The sequence below is a fragment of the Dipteris shenzhenensis genome, chromosome 20 (assembly GCF_047967505.1).
Source record: "Dipteris shenzhenensis isolate YYH24624 ecotype China chromosome 20, Dip_SZ_1.0, whole genome shotgun sequence".
Lineage (NCBI taxonomy): Eukaryota > Viridiplantae > Streptophyta > Polypodiopsida > Gleicheniales > Dipteridaceae > Dipteris > Dipteris shenzhenensis.
Window position 1 is genome coordinate 53,417,734 of NC_141615.1, and position 22,676 is coordinate 53,440,409.

Sequence of the window (22,676 nt, forward strand, 5' to 3'; positions counted from 1 at the left end):
CTTCTCTTGACCATTTCAATTACGCACATTAACTATTACAAAAGTTGGTCATCTAAGAGAAAATGCCCACCGATCTATCCGAGGTCATGCTATCTTTGCTAGAGCATAACATCATGACTGATATTTGGAGCGAGATTATTCATACCCTCAGAGGCCAGTGGGACCAGATTCAGGGAGATTCCCGGTCCGGTCGGGAGAAGCGCAGACGCTTCCTCTGGGCTTGGGACACACAGGGCCTCTTCTTCGAGCAGACTTCGCAGGGCCTTCGGTGGCGCTACTCACCACCCCGATGGCTATTCATTCACACTCGCCTTATCCCGCCGTGAGAGAGTGATTTATTTTGTTACCTTTTAGGGCTGTGTCCGATTTGTGAACGCAGCCCGTCAGCTACAAGCTGACCTTTTGTATCTTGTTCTCGAAGTAATATAATTAGCACTGCTTTTTCGGCAAAAAAAAAGTCTGAGACCCTGTTACAACAGGTTTAGACAAGATATTATCAAGTGCATTCTTAAACTTTTTAGCAGCAGAAATACATAACGCAACTGTTTTGACCCTGAGTGAAGGTCCTGCTAGCTGAACCTGCAAGTTGTCAACCCTAGGATTCTCCTCCATCTCCGTAATACGTATTGCACTTTGAGTCTCAGCCATGCGACGACTCTATTTTTCGGACAATCCTTCAATTTGTCAACCCTAGAATTCTCCTCCATCTCTGTATCGCACTATGAGATCAACATCTCAGCCATGCAACAACTCTCTTTTTCGGACAATCCTTCCAAAGATGTCGCTGAGGGCATTCAAAACATAGTCCTTCTTTCCTTGCTTTCTCCTTCTACTTAGGAGTCAAGGAGGACTTTGACCAAGCCCATGCTGCCATAGTGGATGCTTCCCCCTTTGGTGGTGCCACGGTAGCAGCTTTATTGGTACCAGTAATCATCCCAAGGTCTTGAAGCCTCATCATGTGGTAGATTGACTAAGTTAACTTTTCTTGCAACTTATTTCTTTTCATAATGGCCCAATAGCTATTATATTTCTTGATGGACTACACCATGGCAAATCCTCCCTATTTGTGGTTCTCAGTTACTCTCAATATCATTAAATTGTCACAAGCTATTCAAGCATATCAAATAATCTAATTTATATTTTCTAGGTTGGGTAAGAACATAACCTATGGACATCTATGTGCACAAGAAACTTACATTTTAAAAAAGGAATACAAATAGGAAATGCCAACTAATAGAACTTCGAAAACGGCCGACTTAATCTTTTCAAAGGATAATTTGCATCTAATGGTCCAAACAAAGATAATCAATACTCGCAGACCATCATGAGTAAAAAAAGGAATAAAACCTTTCCTTTTTACTGAACATTTCAAATCATTGCTGATGATGACAACCTCACAAGGTACCGGTTCAAGCTGCAAGAACCATTCCTTATGATGGGTAATGTGGCAAGTACTCCACTGATGACGACGTACCATGGATCCTCTAACGTAGATGCAAGTGCAACCTCACGGACCTCTAGGGAGAGTAACTCATCCTTGGCAACGTTCAAGGAACTAGACTCTTCCTTTGGCTTTGCGAGAATCAAATCTAACTTCTTTGCATTGTCTGCCGTGCTTCTTCCGACAATCCTTGGCATAATGCCCAATCTCTACAATTTATGCCTCAATCAACAAGGAACTTAGTGCTTTACTCCTCTCACCAAGAATGAGCACCGTGACGAAACTCTGGTAAGTACGAGGTAGTTGCTTCAGTAACATTATCGCTATCAGCTTAGTGCCAAGTGCAGTTGCCTGATCCCGAATCTCTTTGACCTTCAAGATGTGGTCTAACATCAGATCTCCATCAAGTGCAGTTGCCTGATCCCGAATCTCTTTGACCTTCGAGATGTGGTCTAACATCAGATGTTAAGGATCTTCTTGTTCGAAGTAATGGAAGTTGAGGTAGGAGGCTTCTTCTCTCCCAACAGCACTTTTTATAGTTTCTTGGCTATGAGCTGAGACTTTGGCTTGGACTTCCACAAAATGGATAGTTTGTTCCGTCAAGCTTGCTTGCTTCTATGAAGTTCAAACCTGATGCCATACCTACCACAAAAATATCCTAAACTCCACACGGAGCTGAGCTCACTTTGAGAAACTAGTTGAACTGCGTGCTGCGTGAAAATCTTGGACTCTAACATCATGTAGACAAATAGAGAGAAAGCTTGCCCAGGATAGAACGTTCACATAACATGCATTGTACTCATTCAACCTCCATAAATTTTAAAAAGCCGGCATGTATCGGAATAGAAGTGGTTGCAATATCTTGTTCATCAGTACTTGAAAGGTAGCTTGTGCATACGTCAATCCGAATGGCATCACTTTGAACTTATACAGGCACCTTTCTGTGCAGAAGGCTGTCTCGTGCATTTCCAAATGTAAGCAAATCTAAAATTGAGTCACCCCAACTATGAAACTCAATATGACAAGACAAAGACTGTTCAGATAGAACCTGCTTCCTGGAATGTACACGGACCGTCCAAGCTTCTCAAACAGCTTTTGCTGCTCGCGCTGGAGCTCAAAAACTTGCTTTCCTTCTGCATAGCTACTACCGAACGCTGTATGGGCAATAATATCGGCTGTCAAGGCTTTGAACTCCTCGTAGACATTAATCTCCTTGCAGGCTCCTGGCTCTTGAAGCTGTAACTGCCACTTATCAATCATTTCCGCCGCCAAGTTCGCAATTATTGGAGTCATAGCCTGCCAATTAGCATTAAATGGTAAGTCCTCTTGGTCTTTGGCTAAAGTGCTCAGTGTAGTTCTAAGATTTTATAGTAGGAGGAGCCGGTCAAACCCTGCCCTTTTCCAGTTCTCACACGAGCCCGAAGTTAAAGAAGCTAGCGTGGGTAGCTAACAGACCTTCAACTTTTCGATGAAGAAGGCAGGACTGACTATTCTCCGATGTGCCGCCCACTTATCCCCCTCCGACGTCACAAGGCCATCTGCTAGCAAATCTCTCAAATCAGGTCGCTGTCTTGGTTTCTGGTAGTGCCCAAATTTGTTAGATAAAACCTCTTTGCAATGCTCAGGATCTGGAACGGTGAGCCTGGCTCTGTATCCGATCCAGTACACAAAAGGATTGCCTGCGTCCAGAAGAATGCGTCAAGCCAGATACACTCAAAAGCTTAGGCAGCTTGAGAAACCGCATCGGAAGAGATTGGCTTACCATATTCTTTCGACCATTTGGGGTAATGTGGTAACACTCTCGGCAGGATATTATGCGGAAGGTGAGGCATAGGAGACATTCGAGCTTCTTTGGTCAAAGTTACGAACTCAGACATGTTTCCAAAGAAAATCCGGTAAGGAGGGCCTTTGATTCCTTGTGCTTCGAGAGCTTTCTTGATGCTGAGAGGAGTCCACCAAATTGTCCAAAGCACCTTCCTCACTCCAATTATGCAGAGAGCTGTTAAGAGTATTGCAGCCAGGCAGAATGCGATCGCCATGATCGTATAATTAGCACAAGCTATCCCACGCGCGCTCTTCTGAGTACGTTGAGCGTATACTCGCTCTTATCCCGTCGGTCCAAAGCTCGCGACACTCTACGAGTCAGAGCGTCTTTGAAGCCGTGCCCCGTCCCTACACATTGCAACATTGACTGATTGATGTCGTCATAGCTTAGATCTGGATCGAGACGATTTTCTGCACACACCAACAAGGTGAATGATATTCAATCATTCATAAGGCCTGCCCAAGATTAAAAAGTAAACAAAAAGGAATCCACTTGAAGGTAGAGGACATAAAGGGGGGAGAGAGAGAGAAGGGGGGGTGTGGGAGAAAAGGTGAGATGAAGAAGGGAAGAGAGAGAGAGAGAGGTGTGTGAGAGAGATCGAAAGTCAACCACTTTAAAGTTGAAGAAGAGCCAATAGGAAAAATGCACTTCCAAAAATTCAAGAAATGCCTAATTTCTGCTTTGCCAAAATCTCCCAAGGTATGTCCCACTCAACATTGAAAAATGGAAAATTCCTATTAATTATTGGTGGTGAAAAGGAAGAGGGCAACGCCATCATTAAACTAAGAAAGAAAGGGGGAGCAAGAGTTTCAATTGAAGACTAATGGAGGGTACAGCATTAAAGAGGAAGCTAAATTGAGATTGGGAAGGGGGGAGAGGGACCACTTATGAAGGGGGCATTAAAGAGAAAGGAACATGCAAAGAGGGAGAAGGAGGACTTACCATTTATAAGAGTAGCTATACTTATCTATAGCTTAGTGGTAGAGCTCACGTGTGTGAAACACAAGATTATGGGTTTAAATCCCTTCTTGAATTTCACATATAATGTGTACCCCTCTTAGACATATGCTTAAAAGATTGACCTATGCATAAAATAAAATAAACTAGTTGGTAAAAACTCTTGTGGAAGATTATGCATGGTTGGCTCCCTGTCAGAGCTAGATGGGTGCAATTGAACCCTTTATGCCCAATATGTGGTCACGCACAGGAAAAGATCCAATACTTATTATGGGACTGTTTTGTAGTACGTGAGTTGTGGAGGAAGATGGAGTCTACTATTCGTATGGCGGGGTTGAAGGCTGGCTTTTCTTTGGGTGCGAATTGGCGCCCTACCTTGTTGGGGGAATCAGTCTGGTTCCCCTCAACGCTAATGTGCTGTTGGCCACTCTTACGAGCTTCAGTGTGAATGGTGATTTGGACCGTAAGGAATCGACTGGTGTTTAGGGGGTCTCTATGTCTAATGCAGAGGCTACCTCTGCTATTGAATGAATGCAAGAAGAATGTGGGCGTGTTGGTTGCTCAGAAAGACCAGCTAGTGGGTTGTATCCTTCAGGATGTTGCTAGTTTGTTGCGGTGATGCTCTTTTACTGCTTTAGCAGGGTAGGCCACAGGCACTAGCCCCTTTGTGATGGCCACCTTTTGTAACTAGTCTTTTTTTGCAGGATTGACCACCCCCCCTTTAATTCCAGTTGGCTTTTCAATATATATATATATATATATATATATATATAGTTGGTGTGGGGGGAGGGGAGAGTGGTGTATGATGGCAAAATATTTAGGGATAAAGGGGGGAGGACTTGAATTAAATAAAGGGGGGAGGAGGGGGAAAGGGAGGGGCAATAGTTAGTTTCACGAGGGGGGAGGGGAGAGTTTGAATGAATTAAACAAGATGGATTACATTCATGGGGCCTGCCCATTCGAAGGAAGAGGGACGAAATTGACATTTGTTTCATATAGTTGGGATTGCGGTATAAACCAAGGAGTGATCTGACTAGTAAATGTAGTTTGTAACGTGCATGTCATGTGCGTTTGCATTGCCATGGACCCAAATGTGGTCGAGGGTTGACCCATGGATTGTTGTCGGTCGAGAGATCAATTGGTGCATGTTATGTTTTTTGTGCATGAAGTGTCGAAGTGAGGCTATGGCTACGCTCATTATGGCAAATGTTGAAGTCCCCAACAATGTAAGGCTAGTTGTTTCGCTCGACATGGAGCATCAAGTGTTGTAGACATTGATGATTGCGACATCATTGGATTGCAAGTTTTTGAAAATGGTTAGCAAACACTCCACATCTTGCTTGTGGAAGAATTCTTTTTTCACCAACGCGATGTCTTCCTAATAGTATGTGGCTATGCCAAGGCCTTATGTGCCGAGCACGTGGGAATACCCTACAATGGAAGTTGCATTTGCTTGTTTCATGTGGAGCTCTTGCAAGCAAAAAACACTTGCAGCAAGGATGCTACTTGAAGACATGATGTTCGCCTTGTGCGCTGTGAAGGACCTTGTGCTCAACGATTGCAAGGATAATATGCTGTCATCGAGGGAACTCAAGTCTAGCTATTGGGTGCGCCATGCACGTGTGCTTTGCAGTCGCTCGAGCTCTTGAAGGACTGTGTGGTCAACTTGGATGTGTGATTATTGCAGAGGTTTCAAGATGTATAGGTTTGATGGGTCACGAATGCGAGACAAGGCTGTGTGCCTCTATTTATGAAGGGTCGAACATAGCGAGTCCATTGAAAGCCCTTATGTACGGTGAATTGTCCTTGCAGTAGCTGGTTGTATTGGGAATTGGTGCCTGCAAATGGTGTTGAGGTGATTCTTCCCAATTTGACATTTGTGTGCTATTTGCAAGATTGGAGTCCATGTCATTGGAATTGCTTATTTGTAGAGGTGGAAATGAGTTGCGCATGCACGCTTGCCTGCGTTTGGATTTGTGAACTCAATCCAAACAACTGGAGGTTTTCTATCCATTGATGCGTCTTTGAAGATAACATCAGCTCCATTCACAAGGCCATCAGAAATGTGAAGGTTTCGTGCACAAATTTGAACAATCATGCTAAGTTTCAATTGCAGTTATTTGTGCAATCCTCTCGTGATTTCGCATCCAATGGGAGGCTTATTGTTTTGCTACATGTCCTATGCCTAACATTTGTTGCTTGTATGCAATGAGGATTTGTTGGCAACTTATGGAATTTCGATGTCATTAAAAGTGTGGGTGCTCGTTTGTAAGTGATTCAATTGGCCAAGGAACACAGTGCTTTGCTGTTGCACGGGCATGTCGAGCTCGTAGTACAAGACATTGTCTTTCTAAATAGAGGAAGACATTGCTAATGCGAAAGATTTGTGTGAGAATATCCAATTATCCTTCATAGGGCTTGCTTGGCAAAAGTCCCCACACAAGAGGATGTCAACCCCTCTGAAGGGTTGCAAGTGATTGTGTTTGATTTCTTGCATACACATGTCTGCTGCAATGAATGTGTTTTGACCTATCAATAAAATCTCATCAAACACAATTAGTTGTACATCCTTGTACAGTTGAGAAAGCATTTGTAGTGTGTCTACTGCAAGGCTTTTGTAAGTTGAGTTGAGCAAACGCAAGTGTAGTGTGGAGTGTATAGTTGTCCCTCCTATGTTATACGTAGTTTTCCAGTGTAGGCTAAGAGCAAAACTTTCAGCAGCTCTGCATCACTGACTTGCTCACATAGTAGTGCCGTAGTAGCAAGGCTTGCACCATTCGCAACAATGTGAATTTTTGCCTGTCCAAGCATTTCCTGATAGGAGCTGGCAAAAAAGTGTTCTTGCGTCCAAATGTTTCTGAAGAAGAACATCTTCAAGGATTCACCGTTGCATAAGCATTCAATCTATGCAATTCATGGTGGTACTAGCAATTAGGCATGCATACAAATGTAAAGTCACTTGCCTTGCTCCAATTCGATGCATAAGTCAAAATCATTACTAAGAGCTTGCTCATTGTCATGTGTGTTTATGGACAACAAGAGGCCCGCCATGCTGTTGTCATGGTCATGGGGCAAAGTGTCTCTCTTGAATTTCTTCTTGTTCGTGTCAATTGTTTGTTGTTCATGATAGTACAAATCATGCCATGTAAGAAAAGTGTTGTTTGTGGAAGGCTCGTCACCAGTGAATGGCAAATATAGCAAGCATAGCTTAATGTAGTGATTTTTAGGGTCTTTGATTTTACTGTAATTGTTGAAGCACACAATCTTTGGTCATTTTTCGTTTCTTTGTCGTGCATGCACCTGCAGTGTACATACTTGCATATTTTACTCATTGTTGAACTGATTTGACCTGTTTTTGTATTTGCCAATTATGTCAAGAAAGAAAATATCAATACTTTGCAGGTCCATCATCTCAAGTTGAAAATGTTGTTTGAGGAGCATGGTGTGTTCCTCGAGGGGGGGGGGGGGATGACTTGTCTTTATATAGCAAAACTCCCTCGTGGTGCTTGTTAGTGGTAGCGACAATGACAAGTATGATGCTTGCTATGAGCTGATGTGCTATGTGTTCAAGATGGCATTACCAATCTTGTGAATGCACTCATTCGCTAGTGCATTAGATTGCAAGCATTGGTGCAAAGCTTGCTTGACGGCTTCGGTCATCACATGATCGACCTTTGTCATGTAAGAAGTGCAATAGGATGTAGCTCCATGGGGGTTCATAACGAATTGCACATCCATAGACCAGCAATAGTGATGTTGAAATTGCTTATGTAGATATTGTTTGGGTGCCTTTGCAAGAAAAGCATTGGTTGGGTAATGTTGGAATGCAATGCTGAAACATACACTTCCTTCATATAGCGAGACGACATCCAAGAAGCTACCAAAGTCAAGGCTTTCATCACAACTTTCTTCCATGAAAGAGTTGATTCTTTTATAGTTTGCTTTGTGTGTGTTCAAGCACATTGGTTCCTCGAGTGGCGTTAAAATTTTTGCTGTCCTACTGGGAGGCCGTGGGAAATGGAAGTGGCACGAGTTTCCTCTTTTTTTACATGTTTTTCTATTCTTGTGCCTTTGGATTTCTTTGTTTTCCAAAACAAGTTTTGAAATGTCTATGCGTATGTGTTTGTCAATGAAGGCCTCAATTTCAGAGTCAAGCACCCGCGATAAACGTGAGCGTTTTCAATCCACAACAGTCCATGATTGTGCTAGCTCCCACTGTTTTGGAGCTCTATCACAAAGAAGGCATATTTTCCCCAAATTGTGGCATCTTGTTTGAGCATACATTTCATCGCTTGGAATTTGTGTACATAGTACTTCCCCGAATTGTGGCATCTTGTTTGAGCATACATTTCATCGCTTGGAATTTGTGTACATAGTACCTTGCAGTTGTTATTGGATCATAATGCACAAGATCGTGCAAATTGTCAGTGGATGACAACTGATGTTGCCATGCTTATCTCAGACAATGGTTTGACCTTGCAAACACAACCAAGCAATGATTCCCATTTTTTTTCTCCAATTGAAAAAGTAAAGAATTAAGTGGGAGGGCCTAATTGTCCTATCATTGAGAAAAGGTTTTTCTTGAGGTTATGCTTGTGGTTAGGTGAAGTGCGAAGGCATGCAACGTCATGAAAACCAATATGGGATTGCAAGAGCCACTCAATATTCGTGTCTTGTGCAGCCTTCTTTGCATGTATTATTTGCCTTGCGGATGCAAACCCAAGATGAGGATAGCACATGCGCAACTAGTACTTTCATTGTCTTGAAGAATAGAATTTCAATTGACATTGTGAATCGTCTATTTTTGTTGGATAGCTCCCAACGGGCGATGTCTTGGTAAGAAGTGTGGTCAGGCAAATTGTATTTTCTAGGGTGACCATAGAAAAGCATTGGGAAGGCAAGCTCTTTGCAGTACTTGTCTTTAAAAATGCTCAATGGCATGAATCCCTCAAAAGGCGCAATGTTGATTGTCTTGTCTTGAAAGTCCACCACTTGTGTTATTGTGTAAATATCATGGACCAGAGTGTCAGTTGGAATGTCGTCTTTTGGTTCTTGGGTGCAATGTTGTCCCATCTATTATGTGTCAGTTTGGTTTGAATGAACTCTAGCTTTCGCTACAGTGCGAACATGACCGTTGAACTGTCACTCAAGAAACAGGGTAGAACATTTTGCACTTTGTCTACATCAATGAAGACATTAACGATTGCACCATGGAGTCCATATTGTCCTTCGTATGATAACTTGCAGATTTGGGCAAAGGGTATTCTAATTTCAATCAAGCGTGCCTCCAAGTTATTAAGCATGCTCACATATTGCATCTACAAATTCAGTGGCATGTTTCTACAGGCATGTTTTGCACCTTTACCTTTATGAATTTGAGCATGGCATAATGTGTATAGAAGACCAAGTGGCTTGTGGGCCATTGGTACGAGTTCATGCTAGACCATGAAGCCACTTGGGGTGGTGGCAAGCTAAGGGTGTCCACTTTTTTGCTAGTTTCCATGGCTTGGGAGGGGGGAGAACATCCTTTTTTGCACTCAAATTGGGAAATCTAACATACTTCCCTAAGTATTTAGTTCTTGAAGTCTTAAGACAAAACATCACACATGCCTTTGTGCCAATAATGGTGTGGTCCAATAAAAAATTGGAGTTACTCAAGAGGACACACAAGGGTATGTGGTGGAAGTGAAAAATATCAAATTTAAGGGTTGAATTTTGAGAGATCTAAGATTAATTTTCACTTTCACTTGTTAGAGGAGTGGTAAAGGAAAAATGGAATAAATATAATAATTTGTGCACAGAACCAATTATGTCAAAAATCAAATATATTAACCTCCTCCACTTGATGAATTAGAGGAAAAAAATTTGGTTGAAATTGCCTTAGGGAAGGGTCAATTTTGGCCTCCCCATGTTAAAATCCCTTTTTTTAGGGAAAAAGGGCTAGCCAAGCCTAGTTAGGCTTGGTAGATCACCGATCATAGTAAATGCCATTTGTGGGGTGGCATGGTGCACATGTGGAAGGTTGACTCATTAGACAACTCATCTAAATTGCCTCATCAGCCTACCACATAAGCAAGTTTGACTATGTTGACTTGCCACATCACCCATGCCACCTCCCCACCTCTTGCCACCTCACACATCATCAATGTCCACCTCATCAGCTCACCCTCTTCCACATCTTCACACGAGCTGCCACATCACCTTGCCATATCACAATGATTTGCCACCTCACCATGTCACTTTTTTGCCACCTCAACCATGTGTGCCACCTCATCAAGCCACATCATAGGAGCCTAGTCATCAGTCAGCCAACCTCAATCTTCCACCTCATCTTTGCCAACTCATCATTGCCATCTCGTGCTACCATGTCACAGCCTCATGCATGATGACCTTAGAGGCATGACACATGATGTGCCACCTCAGTAGCACACATGGAGCCACATTACCCATCAACCATGCTCATGCATGCATGGTCATGCACATCATCAACCATGCTCATGCATGCATGCATGCTCTCATGCCAATCTTCAAATCGCTTGGTCATGCCAATATGCATGGAATTTGATTCAATAATTAGCATAGGTGAATTGTATTGCTACATAACTATAACAATAGACCATTTGTTTAGCATAGGTTAACGTATAATATTTGCTACATAATCAAAATGTTAGGACATAGCATTAGGTTGATATGGAAATAAAATTAGGTGAAAGAATAATATTTGCATGACATAATCAAAATGTTAGGACATACCATTAGGTTAATTTGGAAATAAATTAAAATTAAACATAATAATGTACCATTATATTATGGAAACATGAAATTAGATTAGCATTGGATTCCTTTAAAATTAGTGTAAAAAAATAAAATTATGTCAAATTAGAAGAGCACTTATTTTGGTCAAATCAGCACAACCACTAGATTTAGCCAAACTAAATCCAATCAAGATCTGTCAAATTAGAAGAGCGACCAAATCACCACAACCACTAGATTTAGCCAAACTACATTCGATGAAAGCCAATCAAATCCAATCAAGATCTAGGAGAGGATTGTCCAACCTCTCTATAAGACACTACTTTTTTAGAACTCATTTCATGCATCCTTTGTTTGGAGCCTCTCCATTCTTGCCTTCCCATCACTTGTCACTTTCTCCTACCTTCATTGAGAATGGGTTCTCAAAGTTGTAGATCTGATAGATGTGATAGAAGAAGCTCCCTACTCATACTCTCGTGGATGAAAAGTGGAAGAGGAAGGCGCATGAGCAAAAGAGAACCTCAAGAACGAGAGCGAGAGCTCGTGCTACTGATGATGCACCCTTACCCCCACCTCCATCTCCCACCTCCACCTTCACCTCCACCTCCACCTCCACCTCCACCTCCACCCCCACCTCACTCCCTCCCCCCTCCCCCTCCAGCCCCCCCTACCATCTCATTGCCTCCCCTCCCCCCCCCTCCCATGTGTACCCTCTCCCCTCCCCCTCCCCCTCCCCCCCATACCCTCTCCACCTCCTTACTCCCCTCCACCTCTTCCCCCTCCACCCTTCCTCACCCCCCTCCCCCATCCACCTCCCTCCACTCCACCTCGTCTCTGTTTGCCTTACATCCCTCCCCCCCCCCCCTTTCTTGTCCCCCCCTCCTTTATTCCCTCTAGCTCTTCCCCCTCCACTCTACCTCCCCCCCCCCCCTTCCCCCCTCTAGCTCTTACCCCTCCACTCTACCTCCCCCCTCACCTCCCACTCATTTGCCATCTTCGGATGTTCCTCTTGTCCCACCTCACCCTTATGATGGATTGTGACGTGACTTGCCCAAGACTACCATTTGTCATCGTGCTAGTAGGATAGTGGAGTCATTCTTTAGCAACATTACGCTAGCTTCACAGTCAGCTCTACTATCTTGCTTGATAGATCACCCTGCCTTGGTGGAGTGTAGGAGGCTTTCTGGTCTTGTGCATCTAGAGATAGGGCAGTATGTAGCGAGGTCCTTTCTAGTGTTCGTCGGTCCTATGCATCCATCAAGTGTAGGAACACTGCAGATGCCTTGGTAGTACGTCATGCCATTGTGGCTACCATTAGTATACCTCAGATGACTAGCCATGTACACACCACATCGCATCTCCTTGACATTGCACCATGCACATTGTGAGCAAGTATGATTAGGAGGTAGAGTTTAGAGGACCATGATGTTGATGCTCTTTGGGCTTCGAGTCATCATGCACCCCATAGAGATCGACTATTGGATGATCGCACTAGGTCCATCGTACAACAGTTTTGGGAGGAGCATTGCAAGGCATCTCCAGTGTTAAAGAAGGTAGTGTGAAAGAGGGTGTCACGTGGTGTGTACATTAAGCATGGTGCATGTTTTTTGGAGTGTACCCAGACTGAGTTATACACTCAGTTTGTAGAGGCGCACCCAAAGTTCAGGATTGGGTAGAGGTCATTTTGAGCAGTGCAAGCCATGGTTTGTGCAGTGCTCTAGACAGCGTGACGTGTTGTCGCTATCATGTTCATTTTGGATTGATGCATGACGTATTTCGTTCCCTTGATGGTCATGGGGGAGTGGTTCCTACTAGCCCTCGTGACTTCATTCACTCCATATTGTGTGCATGAGATGGCGATACTTTGTACCACTCCCTTGATTATGTAGAGGGGAGGTGTACGGTGTGTGGTCACTTTGCTAGAGTACTGTGAGTTCCGCTAAATGTCAGTGATGTGGAGATTGTGCGGTGGTAGTAGTACGAGTACATCATGTTGACATTAGATGGTGGTGCACAGTCCAGGAGGTTGTATCCTGTGGAGCAGTAGACTCCATGTGTTGCTTTCATTAATGCTTTTCGAGGGAAGTTGTACCACTACATACGCCACTCCCACACTGCGAAGGGGGAGGATCGACAGTTTTGTGCTTGCTTGAGCACATTTCCCATAGGGGTGGTTGTCTCGGTGGTGGACTTTGCGGAGAACTATACCTTCCACCATAGTACGAGATCCAATCGGAGTATTATTTTTTTGAACAGGTGACATGTGAACGAGTATTGTTCTTGTGTTTTCTTTTGCATTTCATTTATTTCTTTCCATCATCCTCATTGTTTTTTCATCCTATCTTGTAGGTTGCTATATTTGTGCATATTAGCTATCATCATGCATAGGCTTAGGTGGATGGCATTGATAGCACCATGGACTTGTATGTCATTGTGCGAGTGTATCACTTCTACATTAGTGATGATCGCTCACACGATGCCCATTTTGTGTGGCATTGTTTCAATCTCCATGACAGTCTCTTGAGGGATTCGCGGTTGGGACATGGTAGTGGTGCTGGGTTTGGACTGATGATTGAGGTGGTCAATTCAAGTCTGCCAGGCAATTTTATTAGTTCGACAGATGGCACCACGAGACAAGCATTCTGGTGATGTGGAGCTATTTTGAGATATGGCATGGTAAACGAGAGCATGATGGGGTAGGTGCTTGTGTGAAGCTGCTTTGCGGCGACACTAGTTGCGTCACAGTGCTGCTCACTTTGTGGATGCATGAAATGTGGTGCAACGGTCTACCTAGCACTTAGGCACTAGTGCGTTCTCCTCGTTTTAGTCGCGTGATGATAGGGTGGTCATATGGTTTTTCTAGTGTGTGGACGTAGGGAGCATTGATTGGTCCAAGTCTTTTGATTATCGTACCGTGCCTAGCACTCTTGATTTACATTCTATCAAGAGCATAGGCAACTCAGACCCCGTGATCTTTTCTTGATGCTTTGCATGTTTTTGCTCGGCATGCATCGATGATGATTGGGAAGGTTGTTCCATGTTGCCATGGGCTGATCCATGGACATGATGCATACTTTCCCCTATCCAACCCTGGGAGGTGGTACATGATGATCAGGATGCATGGTTCAGTTCTAGCAAAGATGACGACCAGTTGACAGATCTCTTACGTATTGATGACATCTTCGCGATCATTGCTCCAAAGGGCAATCATGAGCATGTGGATTACTATCTGTTGAGATGCTCTACGATCTCTCTATAGTGAAGAGCGTGCTCAATGAAGACGTAGTGGATAGGCATGGGATCCATTTCGATGCTCACAGCATGATCGTAGCTAGGTACTACTTTAAGCAACTACATAGGCATGGTCGCTTCTTCGAGTATCAGGAGTACATGGTAGATCGTGAGGCGTACATGTATTCCCATATCGTTGTTGCGACCAAGGTTCAGCTGACTCTGAGTTCACACCCGCAAGATGATATCCAATCCACGATGGTGCCTTGCTCTAGAGAATCACGAGAGCATACTTGTGCGACTATTGGCATGAAAGTGAATCTTCAGGAGTAGTTTAGGGTATATCATTGTATTAGGGATTGCTAGTTTATTACATATCATTGTATTGGAGATCTATAATCTCACATTATAAGCACACCATTGTATTTTGCATGGACTTTTTTTATGCATTTCACTGTATACATGATGATTAGTTTTGTACACTATCATGCACATCTTGTATTTGATTCTATTTTATGCATGATGCGCATTGCCTCCTTCATTCCATTCCTTGTTTTATAATGTACAAATGTTTGTTATTGGTTATGTTCCAATGGTGTATCGTTTTTTGGTGATTTAAATGGTTGTTTGTACATGTACCGTATAATAAAGGATTAATAAATTGTGTATAGCACAATGATGAATTCTTCATACCTCTTTGAAATTGTTTCTTTATTGACTATACATTTATGTTTGTTAAGCCCATTAAAGAATCTTGTTTTGATGTGTGTTATATCGTGGCAACATTTGAACTTGTATGATTTTCTTCTATTTCATGCAAAATTTTAATCGAATATATAATTTGTTTTGTCAACTTAATTTGCATGTGTCGGATTGGACTCACACTTTGCACAGATCTTAAACCCTATGGTCTCCATGTTCTTACAAATTTTGAGTCCCATCTGACACCGAATGTGGGCACTGGGATGTGAAAGGTCCCATTTTCACCCTATGCACCTCGTTACATATGTGAAGGTGCAAAATATGGAATGGGTCAATAGGATTTGCATGTCCATGTGTCAGATTGGGCTCAAACTTTGCACAGATCTTAAACCCTATGGTCTCCATGTTCTTGTAAAGTTTGAGTCCCATTTGACACCGAATGTGGGCATTAGGAGATGCAAGGTCCCATTTTCACACTATGCACCTCATTACATACGTGAAGGTGCAAAATATGGAATGGGTCAATAGGATTTGCATGTCCATGTGTGGGATTGGACTAAAACTTTACACAAGTCTTAAACCCTATGGTCTCCATGTTCTTGCAAAGTTTGAGTCCCATCTGACACCGAATGTAGGCATTGGGAGGTGAAATGGCCCATTTTCACCCCATGCACCTCGTTACAAATGTGAAGGTGCAAAATATGGAATGGGTCAATAGGATTTGCATGTCCACATGTCGAATTGGACTCAAACTTTGCACAGGTCTTAAACCCTATGGTCTCCATGTTCTTGCAAAGTTTGAGTTCCCATCTGACACCGAATGTGGGCACTGGGAGGTGAAAGGGCCCATTGTCACCCTATGCACCTCGTTACATACAGGAAGGTGCAAAATATGTAATGGGTTAATAGGATTTGCATGCCCATGTGTCAGATTGGACTAAAACTTTGCATAGGTCTTAAACCCAATGGTCTCCATGTTCTTGCAAAGTTTGAGTCCCAATAGCCGCTCCTTCTCTTGCAGCACCCATCGATGCTCTATAATTGCATCTCACAAAGTCCCAACAGGAAATGTGCGTCAGTCGTTACCGACGCTATGTCCAATGAGGTCACATAAAAACTTGTCAGTTGATGAATTGTTTCAAAAAGAAAGAAGCACATAGTCAAAAAGATATTTAACTATTTAGTTATCTAACATTGGATTGTCGATGTGTGTAGGAGGTTCTGCTACCACGGGTCTAGCACTGTTACTCACGTACTCGAGCACTTGAGGCAAAGTCCACTTCATGGCAAAAAAAAAACTTTGCGTATAGCATCTTCGCAAAATATCTCCACGAGCTTTCTTTATGAACATCATCTCCCAGACGATGGCTACATTCTCTTTGATGGCTTGGTTATGACTGTGCACAATGGTCCATCATCCGTGGTTGATAAAGGTTGAGCTCATATCCCATATAGCTATAACATCCTCATTCGAGACGAGGGTCTTTACTTGTGCATACTTCAAGCCTTCTGGGTTATGGAAAGGACTGGCCATGGCAATTGCCTTTGGTCTCTCCTTGTAAGTTGCATGGTGGCATCAGCCACATCCATCATGAACTTCATCGCTTGACTAGAGCATGTCCGTGCATCTTGTGCTTTGGTCCTCGGCCTGTGTGGATGGTCAAAAGGGTGTTCTTGATGATGATGCCATTGTTGTGATTATGAACTATGATCCTAGAAATGCTAAACCATTGAAGGATGTTGGACAATCCGATGAAATATGCATGCCTTGGTATCCACATCTAGACTTGACGTATGTTGATTAAAAAGATGAACAACCTTGTTGCATAGTCTTTGTCGCTTCTCTTCATTGGCTCCTTTGCGTGAATTCTCATCCTGTGATTTTATCACCTTGAGCTAGCATTACAACATTGCTTATTCTTTCTCTTTACATGATAATCCTTTATTACATTACATATAATCTTGGCATATAACTCAGGTTCAAGTGAGCAGCCAACTATAGAACATGCATGCTACCACATGTGTGGGATAGGTGGACTGACCAGCCAGCTCAGATTCCATGTGGCAGTCTGCCACGTGTCACTCCCAAAAACCCTAAAATTTTAAAGTTGTCAGAGCTTGTCTCATCACATGCCTACAGACATTGGGATTTGATCAGGAGATCATCTAGGCAGTCATGGCACTTTATGAGAGAGTCTCAGCCTACTTCCACTTGTGGACTTTGCTAGGAAATCCCCCCCCCCCCAATTTTTAATTTAATCTTTAAAAAAAAAAACTAACCTAAACCTAACCTTAGGTTAGTTTAACCTAGGCTAGGTTAGTTTAACCTAGGTTAGGTTAGTCTAACTTAGTTAGGTTAGTTAAACTAACCTTCAGTTAGTAACTAACTATAGATCATGAAACTAGTTAGATTAACCTCCTAGTTACAGTAACTGAGGAGGATATAGGCTAGCTAATCTAACTAGAATTAACTTGGTTCAAAACCCTTAGTTGGACTTAAAGTCCATTCACACCACCCTTAAGACCCCCTCCCCAAAAGGCCAATTTTACCCCTACTTCAACACTTTGTATTGTGCCCGTTTGGGACCCAAACTGGACCCCGTTTGAACCAAAATTTCACACACGGAAACACCATGCTATGGGGTATTTTTCTAGCCCATTGCACACCATTTTGGCATCCCTAGCACTCGCTCATTTGCACCCCTGTGGAGGCCTCGTTTGCCATAAATTCGCTCGTATCTTTACGCCGTGACCTCCGATTGACGATCCGTCTGCACCGACACATTTCCCTACACACATAGGACAATCTTAGGCACATTATTAACACGACGGTCCCTCCAAAACTAACACCACTCTAAACCCTCTAACAAAACTACATTAACACTTGCACTTGCGGCAGAGACACCCTTTGCAAATCTCACCCAATTTGCATGCAGCTACATTCCGACCAATGCCTCTCTCTCCAATGCCCACCAAATCCACATACAACTTCACTGCAACCACCGTTGCTGACAATCCTCTACCCCAAATCCCCCCCTCAGATTCAATCACTCCCTTTAACTCCTCCATGCCACAACATGGCTGGATGCCGTTGCGACAATGATGGGGATATTGACCTCGATGCAAAGGCTGACAATTTCTTTAATCGAAGAAATAATAACACTCAAGGAAAGCATCCCTTGGGAAAATTGAAATTCCCAAATATAATGGTAGGGGAGATCCAACTCGATTCCTCCAGCATTTTGATGCTGCATGCCGAGCAGGTGGAGATCCATCCCATGAAACCAAGGTGGCTTGGTTTCCCATGGCCTAAACTAATGAAGTGTCTGAATGGTACCTAGACCTTCTAGTGGAAGAGGTGCCACATGGGACCTGCTTCAAATAGAATTTAAAAGATACTTTCAAATGGAGAGGCTACAAGATGATCCCGCTCTCCAACTAAGCAAGATCGAACAAGGCCATCGAGAAGATGTACGGACGTACCTGGGTAAGATGAAAAGATTAATCGCCAAATGTGACCCACGCCTCGATGCAAAGTACCTCACGGCCTGGTTCATTACAGGACTAAGAAAGAAAATTTGAAAGGATATGAAAAAGATTAGCAGCTATGAAACGTTCAGTGCTACTCATGCGGTAGCCATTGACATCGAGGATGGCATGACGGACTCTGACACTAGCAGTGATGATGACAGATCTAGTGCGTGAGATAAGTGCTCGAAAAAGGGTGAATCAAAGTCCACTTCCGAAACATCAAATGAAGATCACCTAGAGGCCATGACCATGAAGTTGAAAGAAGACATGATGCAAGCCATGGAACAAAAACTTCACTTGTCTCAGTTGCCGCCAACTCAGACATATCGACGATGAGAAAATGTCTGGTGTCCACACTGCATGGCCAATCATATAGCAAATGAGTGCCTGGTCCTAAGAGCTAGGATCACTGCACAAGCAAATCCACCACCAAGGTTGTGGCGCCATATCTGCATTGTCAGCGGCCATGATGAAAATGTTGCATCTTCAACATGCACAACAACCCGCCTCGACCTCAACAATACCAAGCGGCACCCATGCTAGTGTACAGGCAACCAGCACTTGCACAAGTGCCCCTAGCCTTGAGGCTAAATCCTGTTCCTGTTTGGACACAAGTCCCACAACTACTCAGGAATCCGAATCCACGACCATATCCAAGAGCACTAAATCCAGCTCCTCAGGCAGTTCCAATACATCAATTACAAGTCGAGGAAGTAGACTCATCATTTGAGTATGAAACAGAGTACCTAGTGTACTATGTAGAAGGTGCAGAGGGTCTAAACCAGTTTATGCAAATTAAGTACATCCCAACACATATCGAGCACCAATCAAATGCTACGGTTGTGGCAAAAATCATCGGATCGCAGAGTGCCCTCATCGTGGTAGCCCAGCTACTTTCCAACTCCTTTGCAGAGATTGTGGCATAGGACATGCTTGTATGGATTGTCCCATGAAAAATAAAGTCCCACAACAAACAGAGGTTAAGCTTGATGTCCCAATCGGCATCATTGGGGTGGACCATCAAAGTCTGGGTCCGGCAAGTGTAATATCACAACCTATAAATGTAACTACACGCCAACAGAAAGAGGCCACCAAGGACCCTAACATTCCAATCCAAACAAAGCGACTTCTTAAAAAGAAAGCACAAGTGCCTCCACCTCCACCAAGCAATGAGTAGCCGAGTTCATCCACATCAACTTCGAGCCTCAAATAAAAGAAGTTCCATACCTAAATGCAGAGGTGGAGAAGGCTCGATTTCAGGCGCTTCAACAATGGGTACAAAAGGAACAATTTGAGGCTGAGAAACAAGCTCAAGACCCAATCCATGACTTGGCCCCACAAAGTATTGATACTATACTTGAGCCTCTGTTCCAACAACAGACTCCACAACATAATGTACTGCCACATCAACTTAAAGGAGCCACACTCTCTAGCATCCTGAGTTGCCCTGTGTCAATTTCCATCGGAATCCTCCTACGGAACTGTCCCAATCTCTTGGAGAGTTTTAAAGGATGGATTGAGAACTCGAAAATCCCCCTCTACCTATGAACAACATTGAAGATATCCCTGTGCGGATGGGTGAGAGAGATGACATACACAACATTACTGTGCGTTTGATCCACAAGGCATATAATGAAGTCCAAGCCATAGTGGATGGTGGAGCAGGTGTAAATGTCCTATCAAAGGAGCTCTACGATGAATGGGGTCTCCCACAAATGCAAAAGGCTAATTTCAACTTGTCGATGATTCACAGGCTAAACCCTTGGGAATAGTGAATGGGGTGTCCACAAAAGTCGCAGGAGTCCGCTTTTCCCTTCAATTCACAATCTTGGATCTTCCCAAAAAATCCTATCAAATATTACTGGGACGTCCTTGGTTATGGGAAGCATCAGTCCTCCATGACTGGGGAACTGAAAGACTGACAATCCAGAATTGTGACACCACAGTCAGGGTGAATGTGGGGACATGAGCTATAAAACCAATTGTGCCTAGAGCATTGGATGACACATCTTCAACGACAATCTCAAGCAAATCAGCTCCCCTAAAATAGCATGCCATAGCGGGCGATTCACAAAGCAATGTCAATAACTGGATATAAACATTGGCAACCATCAACAATTACCATTCATTAGACCCCATCTTCTCGAATGGGATAATAAACCTGAAGAAGATACCCATACCACTGATGACTTAGATTTTCCTTGGGACCTTGAAATTGAGGCTGAGAATGCTAAAATTGAAGATCAAATCTTTGATAATGACAGCCATTCTGCATGCCCTAATGGCAGTCGAACTCCCAAAAGCTGAACCTCCAAAGTTGAATAATAGCAGAAGATCCTGCAAGAAAGCTGGAGGAAATCGCAAAAAAGGCAAGGCCGAACACTTCAATGAATATGAATGAGCCCAAACAAGGATCGTCAAATTATACCTTGCAAAGCCAGCTCCCTCAAAATCAGAACCACTGCCTCTTGAATGATCCCCTGAGAAACTGGAAGGAGTATGCACAGCAAATGAACCCTTACTTGGAAACACCTTATCAGTGGAAAAGTTACCCCATAGTTCCCAACGTAAGAAGTTTTAGAAATATAAGCCACATGTGCAGATGAAGCTCGACCAAGAGACTTCAAAAAAAGAAAGTCAAAAAGAGCCTAACAAATTGGTAAATCCAACTATGCCAGCCGGTACACATGGCACATGTCAGGCTAGTTCAACACCATCAGAGGCCGATCTTCGAGAAGTTCCGGAATACTTCAAGAATTACACAAGTGGTAGTGTGCCAATAGCAATGCCAAGACCACTAAGGGAATCTGAAGTTCAAGAAACTGATAGCATTGGAGAAACTCGAATCTATGAGGGACCATCAAAAACACACACAATAAACCTCGCCCTTGAAGGTGAGGAAGAAAAATTGGTTTTTTATTGGGAAACAGCTTCGACAAGAAGATGGAACCAAACTCAAAGCACTCCTAATGGAATACCGTGACTGCCTAACATGGTCAGACAAAGAGATGAAAGGACTTTCACCAGAAGTGGGAGTACACACGATACCTATAAGGGAAGGTTTCACCCTAAGGTATGTGGACCTTATTGCACAAATGCTAAGTATGGCACCATGGTTTATGATGAGCTGGAAAAACTCCTAGATGTCGGATTCATCTACGAGATAGAGCCCACTGATTGGGTTTCACCCATTGTCATTGTGCCTAAACGCAACAAGAAGCTCAAAATATGCATAAACTTAAAAAATGTGAATGCCGCCACAATTAGGGATCACTATCCCCTACTCTTAACAGAAACAGTGTTGGAAAAGGTGGTAGGCTCCGAAATATATAGCTTCTTGGATGGCTTCAATGGCTATAACCAAGTGCAAATTGCTCCTAAAGACCAATCAAAAATAGCATTTGCTACAGAATGGGTATTTTTGCATATAGATTCATGCCATTCGGCCTTTGTAATGCCCCGACCACATTCCAGTGAGTCATGTTTATAGCTTTCAAGTCATTTTTGAATAAGTTTTTACAGGTGTTCTTGGATAATTTGTGCATCCATTCAAACAAAAAAGACCACTTCAAATGTCTTGTAGCAGTACTAATCAAATGCAAGAGTATGGCATCTCCCTAAATCCAACAAAATGCCAGTTCATGGTCGACCACCCATGGAGTTGTTTTGGGACACATCGTCTCTCAACATGGGATTGTAACTGACATGGACAAAGTCAAAATCATCATGGAATTGCCTCCTCCTACAAATTCCAAAGGTGTACAGGTCTTTATGGGACATGTCGGCTATTACAAAAGATTTATATTGCGGTATGCCATGATAGCTAGACCACTTTACAAATTATTAGTGGAATTCTTATGGACCAAAGAGTGCGACCAAGCCTTTGAGCTTTTAAAGTGGCACCTAATCACAACACCCATCCTTATATCTCCCAATTGGGATATTGATTTTCATGTTCATACTGATGGATCCAAGTATGCAATTGGGAGTGTGCTTTGTCAACCTGATGAACATAAGAAACACTACCCATTCAATTTGCCAGTCGACAACTCAATGATGCAGAGATCAGCTATACCACCACAGAAAGAGAAGCCCTAGCAATGGTGTATAGTGTAAAGAAATTTCGGCACTATCTACTGGCAAATGATTTTGTCTTCTACACTGACCATCAAGCATTGCTTTATCTTGTGAACCGTTCGTGTACAATAGGAAGAATAACCAGATGGCTCCTCTTGC

General features: G+C 43.1%; 1 protein-coding gene across 2 annotated transcripts; it reads right to left on the bottom strand.

The window, feature by feature from the left end:
• Positions 1-1,324: 1,324 nt before the first annotated feature.
• On the bottom strand, positions 1,325-3,753 carry LOC147889842 (cytochrome P450 734A1-like). 2 transcript variants are annotated; one of them, XR_015542925.1, is made up of 4 exons: positions 3,204-3,753; positions 2,897-3,120; positions 1,880-2,737; positions 1,325-1,813 (listed from the first exon to the last, which is right to left on the bottom strand). XR_015542925.1 is itself a non-coding variant. In XM_087391823.1 (3 exons), the coding sequence occupies exons 1-3, from the start codon at positions 3,478-3,480 to the stop codon at positions 2,426-2,428; spliced, it is 813 nt and encodes a 270-aa protein (XP_087247949.1). In that variant the 5' UTR covers positions 3,481-3,753; the 3' UTR covers positions 1,838-2,425. The 2 variants fall into 2 exon arrangements, 1 of the variants encoding a protein (XP_087247949.1); XM_087391823.1 differs by lacking the exon at positions 1,325-1,813 and having other exon boundaries at positions 1,838-2,737.
• Positions 3,754-22,676: the final 18,923 nt, after the last annotated feature.

Excerpts from the sequence above, each read along its gene's own strand:
- LOC147889842 (XM_087391823.1), bottom strand. The coding sequence starts at position 3,480 with ATGGCGATCGCATTCTGCCTGGCTGCAATACTCTTAACAGCTCTCTGC. Across the intron at positions 3,121-3,203 it reads CAAATGGTCGAAAGAATATG|GCAATCCTTTTGTGTACTGG; the intron begins GTAAGCCAATCT and ends TTCTGGACGCAG. Across the intron at positions 2,738-2,896 it reads TCTTCATCGAAAAGTTGAAG|GCTATGACTCCAATAATTGC; the intron begins GTCTGTTAGCTA and ends GCTAATTGGCAG.